Genomic DNA, 17,235 nt, shown 5'->3' on the forward strand with positions numbered 1-17,235 from the left:
AAAATGGGATCACTCCTTAGGCTTTGGCAAAGTTATTCAATATTTCCATTTGAAACAGAGCTGAAGCTTGCACCCAAAGAACCAGAAGGCAGTGAGTGCTGAGGGAAAATTTAAAATTCAGATAACAGGAGCAACAAGACAACCTTGGGCTCATATTTGCCTTTCCCCTCAGTGCCATTCCCTCCCCACAGGCTGAGGTTCCCCCTGTGCTGATGGTGCTGGAGGATTTACAGCCCTTGCCTAACTTCCACTTGTTGCTTAACACTTCCCATCCCAAATAACACCATGGAGCATGGCTCAAGGCTTTCACAGGGGATTATGAATTGGATGTTGATATTTAGGGATTCCTTCAGCAGTCATGGCTCCATTTCTGTATTTGGCTGCAATGTCTGTGCTTCTATCAGAGGAGCCGGCAATGTCCTGCTGCAAAGGCTGTGCAGGCAGGCCTGCAGTCCAGCTGTTCCCAAATAGTGTTTGTCTCCCATTTCTCACATCTGTCAAGGGGGAAAATAAACGTGGGGCCGGCTCTGCTGGCAGTGAAGGCTGGACTGGAAGTGTGGGGCTGGCAGCGAGTGCAGCTGAGCTGCGGTGCCAGGAGCCTGATGCTGCCTTTGCTTGTGTGCAGATCATAGAGAACACCCCTGAGAACCACCCTGACCACAGCCACCTGAAGCAGGCCCTGGAGAAGGCGGAGGAGCTGTGCTCGCAGGTGAACGAGGGCGTGCGGGAGAAGGAGAACTCGGACAGGCTGGAGTGGATCCAGGCCCACGTGCAGTGCGAGGGCCTCTCCGAGGTAACGGGGCTGCCCCGGGGACAGGGACACGGCAGCACTGCCCCATCCCCTGGCCCCTGGCCCCTCCTGGCTGCTGCTCGTGCTCCTGAACCCTGCTTGGGTGCCTGGCTCCGGAGCACTCCCAGGTTCAACGCTGCCATCTGCAACCAGCACTTCCCAGTTTCCCAGTCCTTTGGGGTGCAGTGGTTATGGGGCTGCTGGATCCCACTCCAAAGCTGCACTTGACCACTATGGACTGCTTTGAAAACCAAATATTTAGAAATATTTTCTGTGATAAAGCTTTGTATACATTTGAAAACTCAAGAATACTGATCAAGTCTCTGGAGACTTTACAGAGAGAACCCCTGCCTCCCATACCACGTTACGTGATAAGTTTCTAGAAATACTGTGTTTGTATGTCCTGCAAAAGGAGGGAAGATATTCTGATGGCCTTCCTGTTGCTGGTGGAAGTAACAGAGACAGACAGATCACAACCTGATTTTCAAAGTATGCATGATTCTAGAAGGTAAAAATTAATGGGCACTGGTTGGTTCATAAAGTAGAAAAATTGCATTTCACTTGAGGAAGCCTGACTGTTCTGGGAGAAGGACAGGTGTGACAATGTCAGCACATCCAGCTGTCTGCCAGCAGGAAAGTGGCTGCTTTTATCTTCTGCAGGTGGTGCCTGCCCCAGAACAGCAGCTCCACACCCTGGCAGAGCCTGTGGTGCTCACTGCACCATAACACCAGCAGCAGCCCCAGCCATGGCAGGGAACAGCTCAGCCTCTCCCTGTTTTCTGTCCAAGGGGTTTCCAGCCTGCCAAAGGAGCCCCTCCAGAGCCAGCTGCCCAGGCTGGGGAGAGCTGTGCCAAACCCTGGTGAAAATAAACCTGCAAATGGCACTTTAGGCAAGGGCAAGACTCTGCTGATCCCTAACAAGGCCTGGCTGAGTCTGGGATTGTGCCAGTCCCAGTGGTCAGCAGCTCTAACTCGGGGTATTGTGGCCATCTGAAGTCCTCTGGAGTGTTGTAAGGGGTGAAATTCAAGCACAATTCAGAATGCAGCCCTTAAGGAAGCTCAGCCTGTGGAGAGGCCGTTGGCAGAGCTGCTGCTCATCCAGGACAGCTGCCCTGGCTCAGTCCCAGCCCTGGAGGTGCATGTGTGTGGCCAGGGGGCACAGATGCTTTTGGCTTCCCCTGCCTGCCCAGCCCTGCGGCCTTCAGGGACTCTCCCAGGGCCCCCTGTGACTTGTGCTGCTTGTGGTGCTCGAGGCATGGCTGGTCATCCCTGCCACAGACTGGAACCAGGACTCAAAACTGTGTTTGGTCTCTTGCAGGGCAGCCCCGATTGTTTCACTTTATACAGTGCGTTGTTGTTCTTCTTCTACTTTTCGCAGCAACTCGTTTTTAATTCAGTTACAAACTGCTTGGGACCACGCAAGTTCCTGCACAGTGGGAAGCTCTATAAAGCCAAGAGTAACAAGGAGCTCTATGGTTTTCTCTTCAACGACTTCCTCCTCCTCACTCAGATCATAAAACCTCTTGGCTCTTCTGGCACAGACAAGGTCTTCAGCCCCAAGTCCAACCTGCAGTACAAAATGTACAAAACTGTAAGTGCTGCTCTGACACGGGGATGGGGACGGGCTCAGCAGCTCCATTCTGAGGGTGTGGGCAGGAGCCTCCCTAGAGAAGAGGTTTGAAAGCTTTGGGATTCAGGGGCTGATGGCAGGAAGGGTGTCTGTGTGCTCTAGGGAAATAAGAAAAGATGCTTTGGAGGTTTTGCTGGAATAAAACTCTTCCATGAGGGCTCGTGTGTTTGAGGGAGCAGAGAAGAGTGGGATTCACTGCTCTCTGGGGGAGGAAGCCCTGCTGTGCTTGGCTCTCTCCAGGAAACTCTGCTGTGCTTGGCTCTCTCCAGGAGTGTCCCCTGGCAATGCAGGCACCTCTGTCAGCTTTTAAAATTTTCTGCAGAAATATAGCAGGCAGAAGGGGGGAGATACTTGGGGCATGGAATAATCCTGCTGTGAGCTGATGTGTGCTGAATGCCCCTGTGCAGACTCTGCAGTACAACTCCAGCTCTGCTGATGTTTTACAGCCCATTTTCCTCAACGAGGTACTGGTAAAATTACCCACAGACCCTTCTGGAGATGAGCCCATCTTCCACATCTCCCACATCGACAGAGTCTACACACTCCGGGCTGAAAGCATTAATGAAAGGTAAGGGCCTTCGTGGGCCCTTTAAAAAGTCTGGGAACTGTAGGATGGGAATGGTTGTGATGGAAACTTGCAGAGCACTCTCCAAGCTGGTTATTTTACAAGACTGGAAAATTTCTTCTTGGGATATGATGATCTGACAAAGAGGGAGTAATAATGTTTCCTGAACTCCAACTAGACCACTGATGAAATGGCTGAGGGTGGATGTTTAGGCTGCATTTCACATTTTATGGTAATGTGAAGAAGCCAAGAGATGCAATTCTATCTTCTGCTGTTACCTGGGATAGTGGACAGTGTCCCTGCCCATGGCAGGGAGTGGGACTGGGTGAGCTTTAGGATATCTCCCAACCCAGTGTCCTGTGGAGCAGCATCTCTTCATTTGGGGTTCCAAAACTGATCCACAGCTTCCAGATTCTCCCATGTTTCCTTGGCTCAGGCTTCCTTGTATGTCACAGCAGTTCTCTGAAGCCCTTGAGGTCCCTTAGTAGCTCTTGTGCCACCCTTTTTGTCTGTCAGCCTTCCCCTCAGCCTCCTTCAGGCACAGGCTGGGATTGCTGGGATGGGCTCAGTGATCCACGTGGGTCTCTTCACACTCAGGATGTTCTGTGACTCTTAACCATGAAATGGTTTCCCAGAAGGGCCCATTCACCACCAGGAATGGTGGTGTGTGGACTGCCCAGGTTACACTTTTAAAGCCCTGAGAGTCAGAAGAATTGGGTTGGAAATCTCAGGGACCAAGGACAGTGGCCACCTCAGCAGCAGCAGTGTCTTGTACCCCCTTGCTCCAAGAAATCAGTTTATTTCAGGAAAACAAGGGGCTGGATGAAAGCAAACCTGTTCTTAAGACCTTTTGTTTTCCCACCAAGCATATCCTGCTCATGGCTCTCTTGAGCTTGCTCTGTGTGCTGGGGTTTGCTGCCTTGGGATGGTTCCATTCTGCAGGTGCTGTGAACTCCAGTAAGATCCCTTCCAGGCAGACAGCTGTGGGATGGCAGAGCCTGGGATGGGGCCAGAGCCTGGGATGGGAAGGAGGGACAGCTTTGGTTTTGTCTGCTGTTCTCCAGCAAGGAAAAACAGAAATGGCATTTTCCAACTTTTTTTTCTCCTTTCCTTCTGAAGGACTGCCTGGGTTCAGAAGATCAAAGCTGCTTCAGAACTTTACATAGAGACTGAAAAGAAGAAGAGGGAAAAGGCCTACTTAGGTACAGCATAGGATGTGGGGGTCTCATCTTCTGTGGAAAAGTCCTGGGCAGGAAAATCCATTGGTGACATTTCTCTCTGCTCTTCTGTTCCACCACAGTTCGCTCTCAGAGGGCAACAGGCATCGGGAGGCTGATGGTGAATGTTGTTGAAGGCATTGAGCTAAAACCCTGCAGGTCCCACGGTGAGTGCCTTGGCTTTCCCTGCTCCATCCAGAGGACATTCCCATTTGCCAGCCTAACTCTGCAGGGGTTCTGTCCCAGACACGATTTTGTTAAAGGACGTGGGTTTAATGAAGGTAAAATAGGCAGAGGTGACTTTGTGCAGCTGAGCCATGGTCCTGCAGTTGTCCTGCACGAGGCTTTTGTTTCAGGCTGGCTTTGTTTCCACCACACAAACCATAAAGTCCTGAAGGGAAGGGTGGAGGGTGCTCAGCACCCAGCAGAGCAGAGCATTCACTGTGATGTTAATGTAGCCCATTACAGAGGCAGTGAAGCAGAGCCTGGGATGGGAACAGAGCCTGGGATGGGGCCAGAGGCCTGGTGTGGCCAAGGTCTTTCCCAGCTCAGGTGGCTGATGGAGCAGAAGGAAGCTCAGGAGCAGGAGCACGCAGCTAACAAAGCCCCGCTCATTTCTGTTCGTTCCCATCTTCCCAGGAAAGAGCAACCCCTACTGCGAGGTGACCATGGGCTCCCAGTGCCACATCACCAAGACCATCCAGGACACCCTCAATCCCAAGTGGAATTCCAACTGCCAGTTCTTCATCAAGGACCTGGAGCAGGACGTGCTGTGCATCACGGTGTTCGAGCGGGACCAGTTCTCCCCGGATGGTGCGTACGGGGCTGCCCCTGCCAAGGGCGTTTGCAGAGCTCTTTTTTGAGGAGGAGCATTCCTGCTGAGGGAAAGCAGAGGGAATGAGCTGGGCTGGGAGATGATCTTTAAAGATACCCCAGATTTGACCCTCTTTGCATAGGAAGAGTCAACTTAACCTCACTCCACACAGTATCAGCACAAAAAGGATGCAGCTCCCTCTGAGTTTTGAGAGTTCCTTTTCTTGAGCAGTTGACAACAACTAAAATGTGATTTGTAGTTCTGCTGAGACTCCAGAAAGCTCTGGGTGGTGCTTGCACACAGATGGGTTCAGGCAGGAGGAAGAGAAATTACTTTGAGCTCCTGTTATATGCAATAACAGTACCAAAAATGAGCCCAGGATCCCAAACCCAAGAGAGTCATGGAACAGTTTGGCTTAAAGGAAAGGACCTTAAAGATCATCCAGTTCCAAACCCTTCCATGGGCAGGGACTCCTTCCACTATCCCATGTTGCTCCAAGCCCTGTCCAGAATTTTGTATCAGAAATGACAGACATACTTATGTATTTTTTGGAAACAAAACAGAGATACACACTTTAGTTAGAAACACTTGAACACTTCCAGGGCTGGAGATTCCACAGCCTCTCTCATTCTTGTTTCATAAGCTGGGATGAACGTGTGGAGCATCACAGGTGTATTTTGGAGTCACAATCTCTCAGGCAGTGTTTGGGTAGGACTTGTACTGGCTCAGTGACCTCGTTGCTGGGCTGATGACCTGCTTGGCTCTGTCATCTCCAGCAGGTTCACACTCAGGTTTAACTGAGAACTTTGGCCTTTGGCTTTGGTTATTTTAGATCATAAAATCAAGAAGTCCCTGAAGCGAGGCAGCTGTGAATTCCATAGTGGGTTTTTCCACTCATGGGCCCAATTAGTTTTAATGCTGCTGCTGTTTAACATGGTCTGGCTAAATGCCCTGCTATGCAGCTTGGCAGCCTTTGGCCCTCTTCAAGTGCACAACTAGAGTAGGACTGGAGGCTTGTTGTCTCTTTTGCTGGGTGTGGGTGGAAGTTCAGGTCCTTCTGCTGGCTCTGGTTCCCTGAGCTGAGCATGCTGTGTTTCTGCATTCCAGACTTTTTGGGCAGGACAGAGATCCGTGTGGCAGACATCAAGAAGGATCAGGGTTCCAAGGGACCAGTTACCAAGTGTCTCCTTCTGCACGAAGTTCCCACGGGAGAGATCGTGGTGCGCCTGGACCTGCAGCTGTTTGATGAGCCTTAGGAGAGAGGGGCCAAGGTCAGAATTCAGCCAGAGGTCGCTGCAGGAGGCGTCTGCAGAAGCTGTCACCGAGTCCTTGCTGGTGTGGCATGAAATTACTGCTCGCCCTTCACACGTCAGAGGGTTATCAAAGCAAACAGGAGCAGCTTTGTGCCTTGATAATTCTCACTGAACACACGAATCCCAATTTAGTGAGGAGATCTCCCTCAATCTCTCTGTGTGGAACTTGGCGTTGGTTTCCTGGGCTGGTGAAACAACCCTGTTGTTCCTTGTGCTGCAGTGAGGATAGCTGGCAAAACACATGGGTGGCTGTGCTTGCTCCAGCTGCCCTGCTGTTTAATTCCCATGGAGGAGGCAGTGTGGGTGTGTTTTGGAGGCTTTCTGAGGGTTTCCCCCTTCAGGAGTTCTGTGCCTATTGCCTAGCAGTGTGGTGTGTAAATGCGAGTGAATGGAAGGAGCAGTTTTGCAGCAGGAAGATCTTTGAAGGTCTTCATGATGGTACTGAAAAGACTTAGAAAATAAATAGTCTATATCTATAAACAGAGAAGATTCTATTAACATACCACTTCATGACTCGTGTTGCCCCTGAAAATAAAAGCTGTCCAGGCCTTCTGCACAGAGATGAATTGCACTCCAGAAGAGCCCAGCCCCCAGTCCCTGTGGAAGTTGCTGTTGTCCCCAGGACTGTAAGTGCTGGGGCAGGAAGCCAAGGGTGAGGCACAGAGCCCTGCTGGTGTTGTGTGTACCTCCCAGGTACTCCTTCACTGCTGCTGCTCCCAGGCTGAGCCTCACCTGCAGTGGGGGAGAAGAAACCAGCGTGGCTCCAGCTCAGGAAGAGAAGGTGCAGCCTGCAGGGCCTGGTGTGCACAGCAGTGGGTGGTGCCCAGGTGCGGAGCTGAGCTGAGCTCTCCTGTGTGCAGCCAGGGCACGGGGGCTCAGGGCATCCCACGGGGCGGCTGCTGGGTGTCACCAGAGAGCTCGTGGTGCTGCTGCAGAGCGGGGAACCCAAAGCCATCCGGGGAATGCAGGGCTCTCCATCCCTTTCACTCCATGGATAACAACGTCCAGGCCCACGTCCCTGTTTGGCAGAGCTCCTGGGCACAACGTCTGCTTTCCCTCAGGCACACGTGTGAGTGCCCTGCTGAGTCGGGACTCGGGGGACAGCACATCCCTGAGAGTCAAATTCCTCTTTGTTCTGCTTGGATTCCTTTTGTTCCTGCCCTGCCATGCATCCACTGGTATTTTTGTAAGGACTTCATTCCGGATGGGAGGTGCCAGCCCATGTCATTCGCATGTGAACGTTCTCGTGGAGCTGTTGTTAGGTTTTGGTGTTCCTTGCATGTCCTTTCAGTACTGGTTCCCACCTCTCCTGTGTCGGCGGTGTTCTCTAGCACTCCAAGTCTTATTGGTTTCCATTAGGAAATTAGGATATATCCATAACAGGTAGGTAGATCAGTATGGTAATAAGTGTAAACTGTGCTGGGAAGTGTCTGTGTATTATAATTTCCTAAAAGACCACTGTAATGTTTCAAGCAATGGGAAGGAAAAAAATGTATGTTGGAGGGACAACAAAGTTTACATTTCATACTTTTCAGAATCGCTTTATTATTTATTTATTGAAGATAGTGTAGAATTTTGTATCAGAAATGACAGACATACTTATGTATTTTTTGAAACAAAACAGAGATACACACTTTAGTTAGAAACTTTCAACTGACCACATTTTAGAGGGAGTGTGACTTCCTAGGCATGCATTTGTTTACCACTAACTGGCTGAAAACACGATTAAGAGAACTTTAAGTTTCTATTTTTCAATGTTGTTAAGAAAATTGTTTCAATTAAAATATGTAAATAGTACTAAACCCATGCTTTCCTAATTCCATATCAATACATTTTATTAAATATAATGTATATGAAAATACACATTGTTGTGGTAGGATAAAAAAAGTGATAAAATCTATTACTGGAGTACCATTAAATGTCATTGTCTAACCTTTTATTGCTGTCCTAATTTTACTCAGTGCTGCCAACAAGGTGAACATTCATTTCAGTGTTTCACAAGTAGCATCACTTTGTTTGTTAATAGTGTCATTTCACCAGCATCAATTACAGTGACAGCTGAATCGACCAACAGGACAAAAAAATCTCCTGGCTGGAATGCAGGAACCTTGGCCAGGGTTTGGAGGGAGCCACAAGGAGCTGCACATGCCTGAGGCTCATTTGGTGCTGGAAGTGGGGGACCCTTCACTCAGGGGCCCCTCTCAGACTGCAACCCCCGTCATGGACATCAGAGAACCCCAGAATCCCAGAATGGTTTGGGTTGGGAGGGACCTCAAAGCCCATCCAGTGCCAGCCCTGCCATGGCAGGGACACCTCCCACTGTCCCAGGTGCTCCCAGCCCCATCCAGCCTTGGGCACTGCCAGGGAAGTGCTGTAGCAGCCTGTAGGATTGCCCCGTTTTGGGAACTGTGACAGCCCCAGCGCTTGGGATGTGCCACTGCCCCTGGATGCACAGCACTGCTGAACTCCTGCCAGTGCCAGGCTGGGGTTTGACTCAAGAGATCCAATGAATCCCTCACAAGCAGTGCCATGCTAAAGGGGAAGCTCAGCCTGTCCCTGTGCATGGAGGACAGGCTGTGCCCATGGCCTGGTCACTGCCCTTGGACAGCGTCACTGCCCTGGAGCTCGGTGGCACAGCAGCACTGCTGGCTCCCCAGACCCAGCTGTGCCTCCTGGAGTCACACAGTCCCAAATCCCTGGGGCTGGCCCAGCCCTGCCAGCCCCTGCAGTGCCAGCTGTGCCCCGTGGGCACCTTGTCCCCAGCCCAGAGCACTCAGTGCCACCTGCAGGGGACACCTGCAGGGCTGGGCACTGCAAAGCTCCCTGGGCAGCCCCTGCCAATGCCACACACTTGGAAGTGCTGTAAAATAAAACCATCCCCAGGCTGGCCTTGGCTCAGAAATGCTGAGAGCCTGCCCAGGGCAGAGCTGATGGAAAGCCAGGCTGGAAAGTCGGGAGAGGCTGCTCAGAGCTGGGGAAGGGACTTGGGCACCTGGGAGACAGAGCCTGGCTCTGAGCTGACACTGAGCCAAATAGCTGAGTGATTGCAGCAGGTATTTTTCTAGATGCACTTAATTATTCAGCATTTTCTCAATGTGAGTTTTTATGAGGGCACTTTTTCAATTCTCATTTTACAGTTTTTTTACCCTTTAAAAATAATTCAATCACTTTTTGTTATTACGTGTGAGGAGGATTGGGGTGGGAAACATTGTGGGTAATGGAGTTTTTTCTTACATTCTCAAAACTGAGATGTCACAACTCCAGACTCTGACTCCAACAGCAATGCCTGGTTCCAGGCTGCTCTGCTTGTCACAGTGAGATCTCAGTTCATTCAAATCCAGCAGCCAAAGCCCTTGGAACAGAGAGAAGCTGGGAACCAGGAGAAATTGCTTTGAGGGTTTGCTCTGTGTGTACATTGCACATCTGCCCTTGCTTTGTTCAGCCTCTCCACTCCTGTCCTATGTGCACATTGCTGTATCCAGAGTTCAGTACGTGCTTATAGATATATATGTGATTATTGTGCATACAGTACAAAACCACAGCTCTGTTGTCATTGTCAAATACAGAGGAAATCTCACAGAAAAGCGTTTAAAGGCATCCGGTATTGTTTGTTCATTTAAATATTTTAAAAGAAGGAGTGTCCTCAGGAAATTATTTTTCTGTATGTAGGATATATTTAGGATCTCATTAAAAAAATAAAGAACTGCAGTGAGAGTCTGTTAAACGACCCTAATTACTTGATAGAGTTGTCAAAGGCTCTGCTGTGACTGTGGGTCATTTCCTTGGCTGCTGCAAAGCTGTCAAGTGTCACTGTCCCTGGGTTTAGGGACCAGGTCTGGGATCTGACAGTGCTGTGCAAGCAAAGGGAACTGGGGCTTCCTCCAAGCCCCATCAGCCCCTGGGTCCAGCTCCTGCCCTGAGCACAGGAGAGGGGGAGAAAGAAGAAATAGGGACAGAGCTGAAGGGTCAGAGCTTGGTGAGCAGCAGGAGCTCTGCCCTCCCTCCATCCCCCAGAAGTGGCTGGGTGCCTGAAGGGTGATGGATGGCAAGGGAAATCCATCCCAGTTCCGGGAGCTGCTCCATGGGAAGGGGACTGGGGTGTGACACAGGAGGGGGAGAAGGTTGGGTGTGGGACCATGGTGCTGGTCCAAGGGCTGGCCCTGTTTCCAGCCCGGCTCTTCAGGGAATCACAGGATGCTCTGGGGGGTCCTTAAATCCCACCCAGTGCCACCCCTGCCATGGCAGGGACACCTCCCACTGTCCCCAGTGTCCAGCCTGGCCTTGGGCACTGCCAGGGATGCAGGGGCAGCCCCAGCTGCTCTGGGCACCCTGTGCCAGGGCCTGCCCACCCTCTGAGAGCTGCTGCTCCCTCTTCCCCATCTCACCCTGGCTTTTTAATGCACATTTTGCTTTTTGCCAAACAAATGGTATGGAGTAGTTTCCTTTTCTTTTTCTCTTTTAAGAAAATCAGAAAAATTCTAATGTCTGTAGAATTTGTATGATCCTAAAAATTATGAAGGCATTATAAAAATTGTCTGGCAATAGAAGATAAAGTTACTCTTTCTTTCAAGAAAATGCAATTAATTTGTACTCTTGATTTACAGCACATTTAACTATTCCTCAGTGAAATATCTGTACTGTGAGGATGGCTCCTTTTGGTTTTCAAGGCATTTGTAACAGGTATGCATTAGGCAACACTGTTTCTCATAATGCAGTTTTAACTGACTTCAGTTGCTGTGAATGTCCTGTTCCCTCGGTCCCTCCGGGTTAAACAATTCTATTTACAGACAAACTATAACTAAACAAGAGTCCCTAAACTGTGCCCCCCTGTGTGAGGCCTGGTGCTGCTCCAGCTGTGGTGGCACAGCTGGTGTGGGGCTGTGCAATGTGGGACACAGCTGAGACTGGGCTTGTGCAAGTGAATGATGCAAGAATAAATGCAAATGATGCAAGAATAACTTTTAAAGTTTACCTGTGTGCTGTCACATTTCTGAGAAGTGCTGGAGAAGAGGGAGATGGAGTCAGGACATCTGCAGATGAGTCACTCTTCCCTCAAGCTCTGACCTCTGCTCCTGGCACAGGGACAGCACCCAGGGAGCGGCTGGAGCTGGGTCTGGAGGGATTTAGGTTGGATTTTAGGGCAAGGTCCTTGCCCAGAGGGTGCTGGCACTGCCCAGGCTGCCCAGGGAATGAGCACGGCCCCGAGGCTGCCACAGCTCCAGGAGCCTTTGGCCAGCGCTGCCAGGGATGCCCAGGCTGGGCTTGCTGGGCTCTGGGCAGGGCAGGGCTGGCACTGGGGGGTCCCTGGGGGTCCCTCCAGCTCAGGACATTCCATGATTCCATGACTATTTATGCTGCCAGCACCTGCCTTGCTCTCGAGGTGGACCAGGCACAGACAAGCCCAACTGGGAAAAGCAGCATTTTTTATTAATGTGTTGTGATCACCCGCCCATAAGGGGAAGGAAGCACCCAAGAATCATAAATGTTCAAGGACAAAAGCAATGATAAAAGCCAGAGCATCCACAAAATAAGCAAAAACTTCTGTTAAACACTTAGGATTATTTTAGCAATGTATTTATATTTTGTTAATTTGACTTACTGCTATACAACTGCTACATTAATCTCTGACCTACAATTAAAACACATGGCAGTGAGTTTGGGATAAAGGGAAAGGTGAAAGGGCAGAGAGGAAGGAAAAGATGAATTATAAAGTGACAGACAGAAAGAAAGACAAGGAAAGAAGGGGGAAGAGATTATCACTCCTGGCTCCAGCCTGGTTCTGGCTGATGGGACATCAGTCCTGGATCCAGTGTGGTTCCAGCTGGCAGGATGTCACTCCTGGATCCAGCGCGGTTCCAGGTGACAGGATGTCACTCCTGGATTCAGTGTGGTTCCAGATGACAGGATGTCACTCCTGGATCCAGCGTGGTTCCAGGTGACAGGATGTCACTCCTGGATCCAGCATGGTTCCAGCTGGCAGGATGTCACTCCTAGATCCAGCGTGGTTCCAGCTGTTGGGATGTCCAGGGTCAGGGACTTGGTGGGGGTACCCTTTTATGGACTGGGTTCCCCACCCTGAAATGGGTTTCGCACCTCTATGCAAACCAGGCCTCCTGCACAGTCTGTTCTTTCAGACCCTTCTGGAAAAGGGTCGGCGGCTTTGGGGGTCTTTGTGCTCTTGGTCCATGGCCACCTCTTGGCCCGAGTCCTGTGCCTGCAGTGCTGGGTTGCGCTGACCTCCAGGAACCACAACCGGGATGTTTGTCCTGCCCGAGTGCTGCTCTGCCTCCGCCTCCAGGCCCGGCCTGGCGCTGGTGTGGGCGCTACTCCTCCAGCTGTGCTGCCAGACAGGGACACCAGAACAGCCCCAACACCAGCCGGGGACACCGGAACGGCCCCAACACCAGCCTGGGACACTGGAACGGCCCCAACACCAGCCTGGGACACCGGAACGGCCCCCGCAACAGGCAGAGACACTGGAACGGCCCCAACACCAGCCTGGGACACCAGAATGGCCCCAACACCAGCCTGGGACACCGGAACGGCCCCCGCAACAGGCAGAGACACTGGAACGGCCCCAACACCAGCCTGGGACACCAGAATGGCCCCAACACCAGCCTGGGACACCGGAATGGCCCCAACACCAGCCTGGGACAGCGGAATGTCCCCCGCACCAGAGAAGGACAGCGGAATGTCCCCCGCACCAGAGAGGGACAGCGGAACAGCCCCCGCAGCGCCCGCCTGAAGCGGGAGGGACGTTTCTCAGAGCGCTGGCTCTGTGCCTCTGTCACCTCCGGACCGAGAGGCTTGGGGGGCTCCTCCTCCTCAGCAGCTGCCAGCTTGGCACCTGTGGGACCCCACAGGGCAGGAGAGGCGCTGGGCTCATCAGCACAGGCTGACTTTGCTGCCACCTCTGTGCTCACATGCCTGGAACAGCTGGGTCCTTCCAGGGGGTCCTCATCATTCACCGAGCCCAAGGGTTTGTTCCAGATGTTGTTCTGGATGGCTTTGTCCCCTTGAGACACCACTGGGACTCCTTTGGAACACGCATTGTCACCAACATTGAAATCAAGAGATGACATGGAATCCAACAGCTCTTGCCAGTGGGCCTCCACCTTCTCCTTGCCCCGTTTCAGATTGGACAGTCCTTGGTGTCTGTCAGCTTCATGCTCTTCCTCCTCCTCAGCATCATAATCGTTGGGGAAATTGGCTTCCAGCCAATCCAGCACCATCTGATGCCTTGACACTCTCTCCAGTACTGGCAGTTTAGGTGACAAGCTTGAATTGCTGTCCATACCACCGAGCAGGGCCCTCCTTGTCAGCTCTTCGTCCTCACGTTCTTCCCAATGGGAGAGTTCTTCATCCTCATCTTGTTCCCAATTGCAGAGCTCTTCATCCTCATGTTCTTCCCAATGGGAGAGCTCTTCATCCTCATCTTGTTCCCAATTGCAGAGCTCTTCATCCTCATGTTCTTCCCAATGGGAGAGCTCTTCATCCTCATCTTGTTCCCAATTGCAGAGCTCTTCATCCTCATGTTCTTCCCAATGGGAGAGCTCTTCATCCTCATCTTGTTCCCAATTGCAGAGCTCTTCATCCTCACATTTTTCCCAACGGGAGAGCTGTTTATTGTCATCCTCTTCCCATGGGGACATGTCTTGGACATCATAGTCTTTCCCAAACCACAGCTCTGTCTGGTGTGTGACATCTGCTGGGGACAGCTTCTCATGCTCATAGTTAACCCCTTGGGACAGCTCTTTGTCACTGTCACTGTTCCCCTGGGACAGCTCTTTTTCATGCTTCTCTTCACCCAAGGACAGCTCCTCATGGGATCTTTTGTCTTCTCCCCATCCCAGCTCCTGCTACTCTCTCATGTCCATTTCCCACTGGGAGCTCATTGTCACCTTCCACTGGGGACAGCTTCTTGTCATTGCTGTTTTCCCCTGGGAAGAGCTTGATGGCCTCTTCCAATTTGGACAGCTCACGGTCACTTGTGCTGTCCTCTGGACCAACCTCGATGGCATCTTCCACTGAGGACAGCTCCTGGTCACACTTGCTGTCCCCTAGAGAGAGCTCGATGGCCTCTTCCACTGGGGACAGCTCTGGGTCAGTGCTGCCGTCCCCTGTAAGGCTCTCGATGGCCTCTTCCACTGGGGACAGCTCCTCATCACTGCCATTTTCCCCGTGGGACAGCTCGTTGTCATTGTTCTGTCTCTCCAGCTCTGTGTCTGTGAGGCTGCACCCCATGGCTCGAGCCCCCGAGGGGATGGGCAGCACAGGCAGCAGCTGCCAGCTCGGGCACACACGGGCTGTGCCCTCCTGGGCCACCCTGAGTGGGGGCAAGGACACCCTGGGCACGGGGGTGTATGGCTGCCAAGCACAGCGGCTGCAGGGCCGGGGCTCCTTCTCCCCTGTGCTCCCCAGTTCTGGGCTCTGTCTCTGAGCATCCCTGGGGCTCACCAGGCAGGGCAGTGGTGCCAGTGGTGACAGCGCTGGCAGAGGTGGCAGTGGTGGCAGTCTGTCCCCACAGAGGGACAGGGCCTGGCTCCAGCTGTGCTGTGGCACTGCCTGCAGCTGCCAGAGCTGCACCTGTGGGACCTTGGGGTGTTTGGGCTTTCTGGGTCCTACCTTTGGCTGCCCCAGGTGCACTGGTGGCAGCTTGATAAGCATCAGTGAGGAGCAGTAGGAGGATGAGGATGAGGAGGTGTGGGATGGAGACGGCTCCCTCGGCAGGACAAAGGCCCTGGCCCTGTCCCTGCACTGGCCTCTCCTTTCTGCCTCATCCCTCACTCTCATCCTCCTCTGCACACTCAACAGTTGACCTTGGGCAGGCTGGGAGTTGGGGTTCCCATTCTCCCTGTTCATTTTCTCAGTAATTTCCATTGCTCACTAGTGCAGATGGGACTGCACAGAGAGCGGCTCTCCTGTGACTGGGCACCGCAGGGCTCTGCGCCCCTTAGACACCCTCAGCCAGGGCCGGGCTCCCTGATGTCACAAGGCTCTCTGGCCACCAGCACGTCCCACATCACAAAGGGCCCCGACACCGTGTGCCCGTGTGCCCAGGCGCTGGGCTGGGCTGCGGCAGCATCGCCGCACGGCTGCGCCCGGGCCCAATCCCCTGTGCTGATACCGGGGCCAGGGGTGTGCGATGGGACACAAACCACACCGGGTTCAGCCTCTCTGGGAGAAAGAAACGAGTGTTTGAGGCTATTTGGGAGAGAAATCTACTCTCGATGGCATCCATCTGTTGTACATGGGGCTCAAAAGCCATAACAAGTACTACAAAGGTATAATTAGAAATACATGTGGCTCAAAAGTCATAAAGAGGTAGTTAGGAGCAACATCTCTACTTACAAAAGAATTACGAAAAGAAGAACTATGCTATAAAATACTTACACAGTTTTTGTCAGTTGCTGTTCTCATTCTTTTTAAACTTTCAAATTTGTTTCCTGTGCTCTTCATTCTTTTGGAAACATTGAAGCAAAACTGAGCAGCAGCAGGGAAACACCAGCAGCTGGCTCCAAGGCTGCAGAATGGCTGTGCAGCTCCCGCAGCACTGCCACGCTCCAGCCGTGCACAAAGCCCCTCTCCTTTCCCAGGCTGCATGGCAGCACACCAGCAGTAAAATCAGAGTTCCTCCTGATTTCCTAGGCTTGCCCTGCACCACTGATCCAGAGCCTCCTCCAAGTGTGCTGAGCGAGAGGAGACAGATCAAGGGTGCTTCTGGATCATCTGTTTTCTCTCCCATTTTCCCACTCCTGGAACAGTGCCGACCTGCAGGTGGGACCACACCTGATGTCCCCCAGGCCTCTCCTCTGGGCTGGAGCCCTGCAGGGCAGCTCCACCCTGAACAATTCCTTTTCCCATTGCAGGAGTCTCCTTTGGTGTGGAAAAGAAAGGAAGGAGAATTGGGGGTCTCCTTCTCCTTGTCCATCTTCTCAATAATTTCTGTCATCCTCCAGCACAGATGGATCCAGGGAGCTGCTTCCTCCAGACAGGCAGCAGCTCCCTGGGTGCTGTTTGCCTCCTTTGGGACAGTTCCCTGGAAGTGTCCTGTGCCTCTCAGCAGAGCTCTGCATCCTCATCTGCTTCCCACTGGGAGAGCCCTTTGTCCTCATCTGCTTCCATGGGACATGTCTTGGACATGGCAGTCTTCCCCAAAGACAGCTCTTTGTCATACTCGCTGCCTTCTTGGCAAAGCTTCTTGTTGCTGCTGTTATCCTGTTGGGACAGCCCCTCGTCACTGTCACTCTCCCCTTGGGACAGCTCTGTCCTGTGGTAGTCCTGGCCCTGGGATGCCTCCTGGCCACTCCGCTTGGCCCCTGGGGAGAGTTCGGTGGCATTTTCCCTTTGGACAGCTCCAAGGCACCCTTGTTATCCCCAGGGGAGAGCTCAGTGTCATCTGCCCTGGCTACTTGTGTTTCTTTAGTTCATCCTCCTACTATTTGTTCTCTTCCCACTAGGACATTGAAGATAGACACCTCCAGCAGGAAGGTGCATGCAGCAGAGTTCTGGAACAGGGATAACCCAAGAACACCACAGGAACAACAACTGTTTTGTGCCTTCTTGATTTCATGAAACATTTTCCTGTTGGAAAAATGAACAGGGGCAGCTCTACGTGCAGACCAGCCTGACTTTTGTCAGCCCCTGGGCTCACACAGAGGAAGGAAAACTGTGACCTGTTTAGCTGTAATGGGATGAAGAGTTTTCATTGTGCACCAGGAACTGCTGGGTATCAGCCCTCTCTTTGCAGCAATTTGTTCAGCTTGGCAGAGGTGAGACATGTCCTCACTGCTCTCACAGCAAGCACTTCAATCACAGAGAGCAGCCTTAACTGGGAGAGGTTTGTCTTTCCTCCCACTCCCTGTCTTTTCTCCCATTCCCTGCTGCCTCGATGCAGAGCTCCCCA

At 52.1% G+C, this 17,235-nt stretch overlaps 1 protein-coding gene across 2 annotated transcripts in view; it reads left to right on the forward strand.

The window, feature by feature from the left end:
• The window catches only part of ITSN1 (intersectin 1), a 118,880-nt gene extending 110,614 nt beyond the window's left edge, over nucleotides 1-8,266 (forward strand). For both annotated transcript variants that reach the window (XM_066545585.1, XM_066545586.1), the window contains 7 exons: nucleotides 626-793; nucleotides 2,169-2,381; nucleotides 2,867-2,988; nucleotides 4,105-4,187; nucleotides 4,286-4,369; nucleotides 4,842-5,015; nucleotides 6,124-8,266. In XM_066545585.1, the coding sequence (XP_066401682.1) occupies nucleotides 626-793; nucleotides 2,169-2,381; nucleotides 2,867-2,988; nucleotides 4,105-4,187; nucleotides 4,286-4,369; nucleotides 4,842-5,015; nucleotides 6,124-6,272 (993 nt within the window). In that variant the 3' untranslated portion in view covers nucleotides 6,273-8,266. The remainder of the gene's footprint in view (nucleotides 1-625; nucleotides 794-2,168; nucleotides 2,382-2,866; nucleotides 2,989-4,104; nucleotides 4,188-4,285; nucleotides 4,370-4,841; nucleotides 5,016-6,123) is intronic.
• Nucleotides 8,267-17,235: the final 8,969 nt, after the last annotated feature.

This window comes from Molothrus aeneus, chromosome 2, assembly GCF_037042795.1.
Source record: "Molothrus aeneus isolate 106 chromosome 2, BPBGC_Maene_1.0, whole genome shotgun sequence".
NCBI lineage: Eukaryota > Metazoa > Chordata > Aves > Passeriformes > Icteridae > Molothrus > Molothrus aeneus.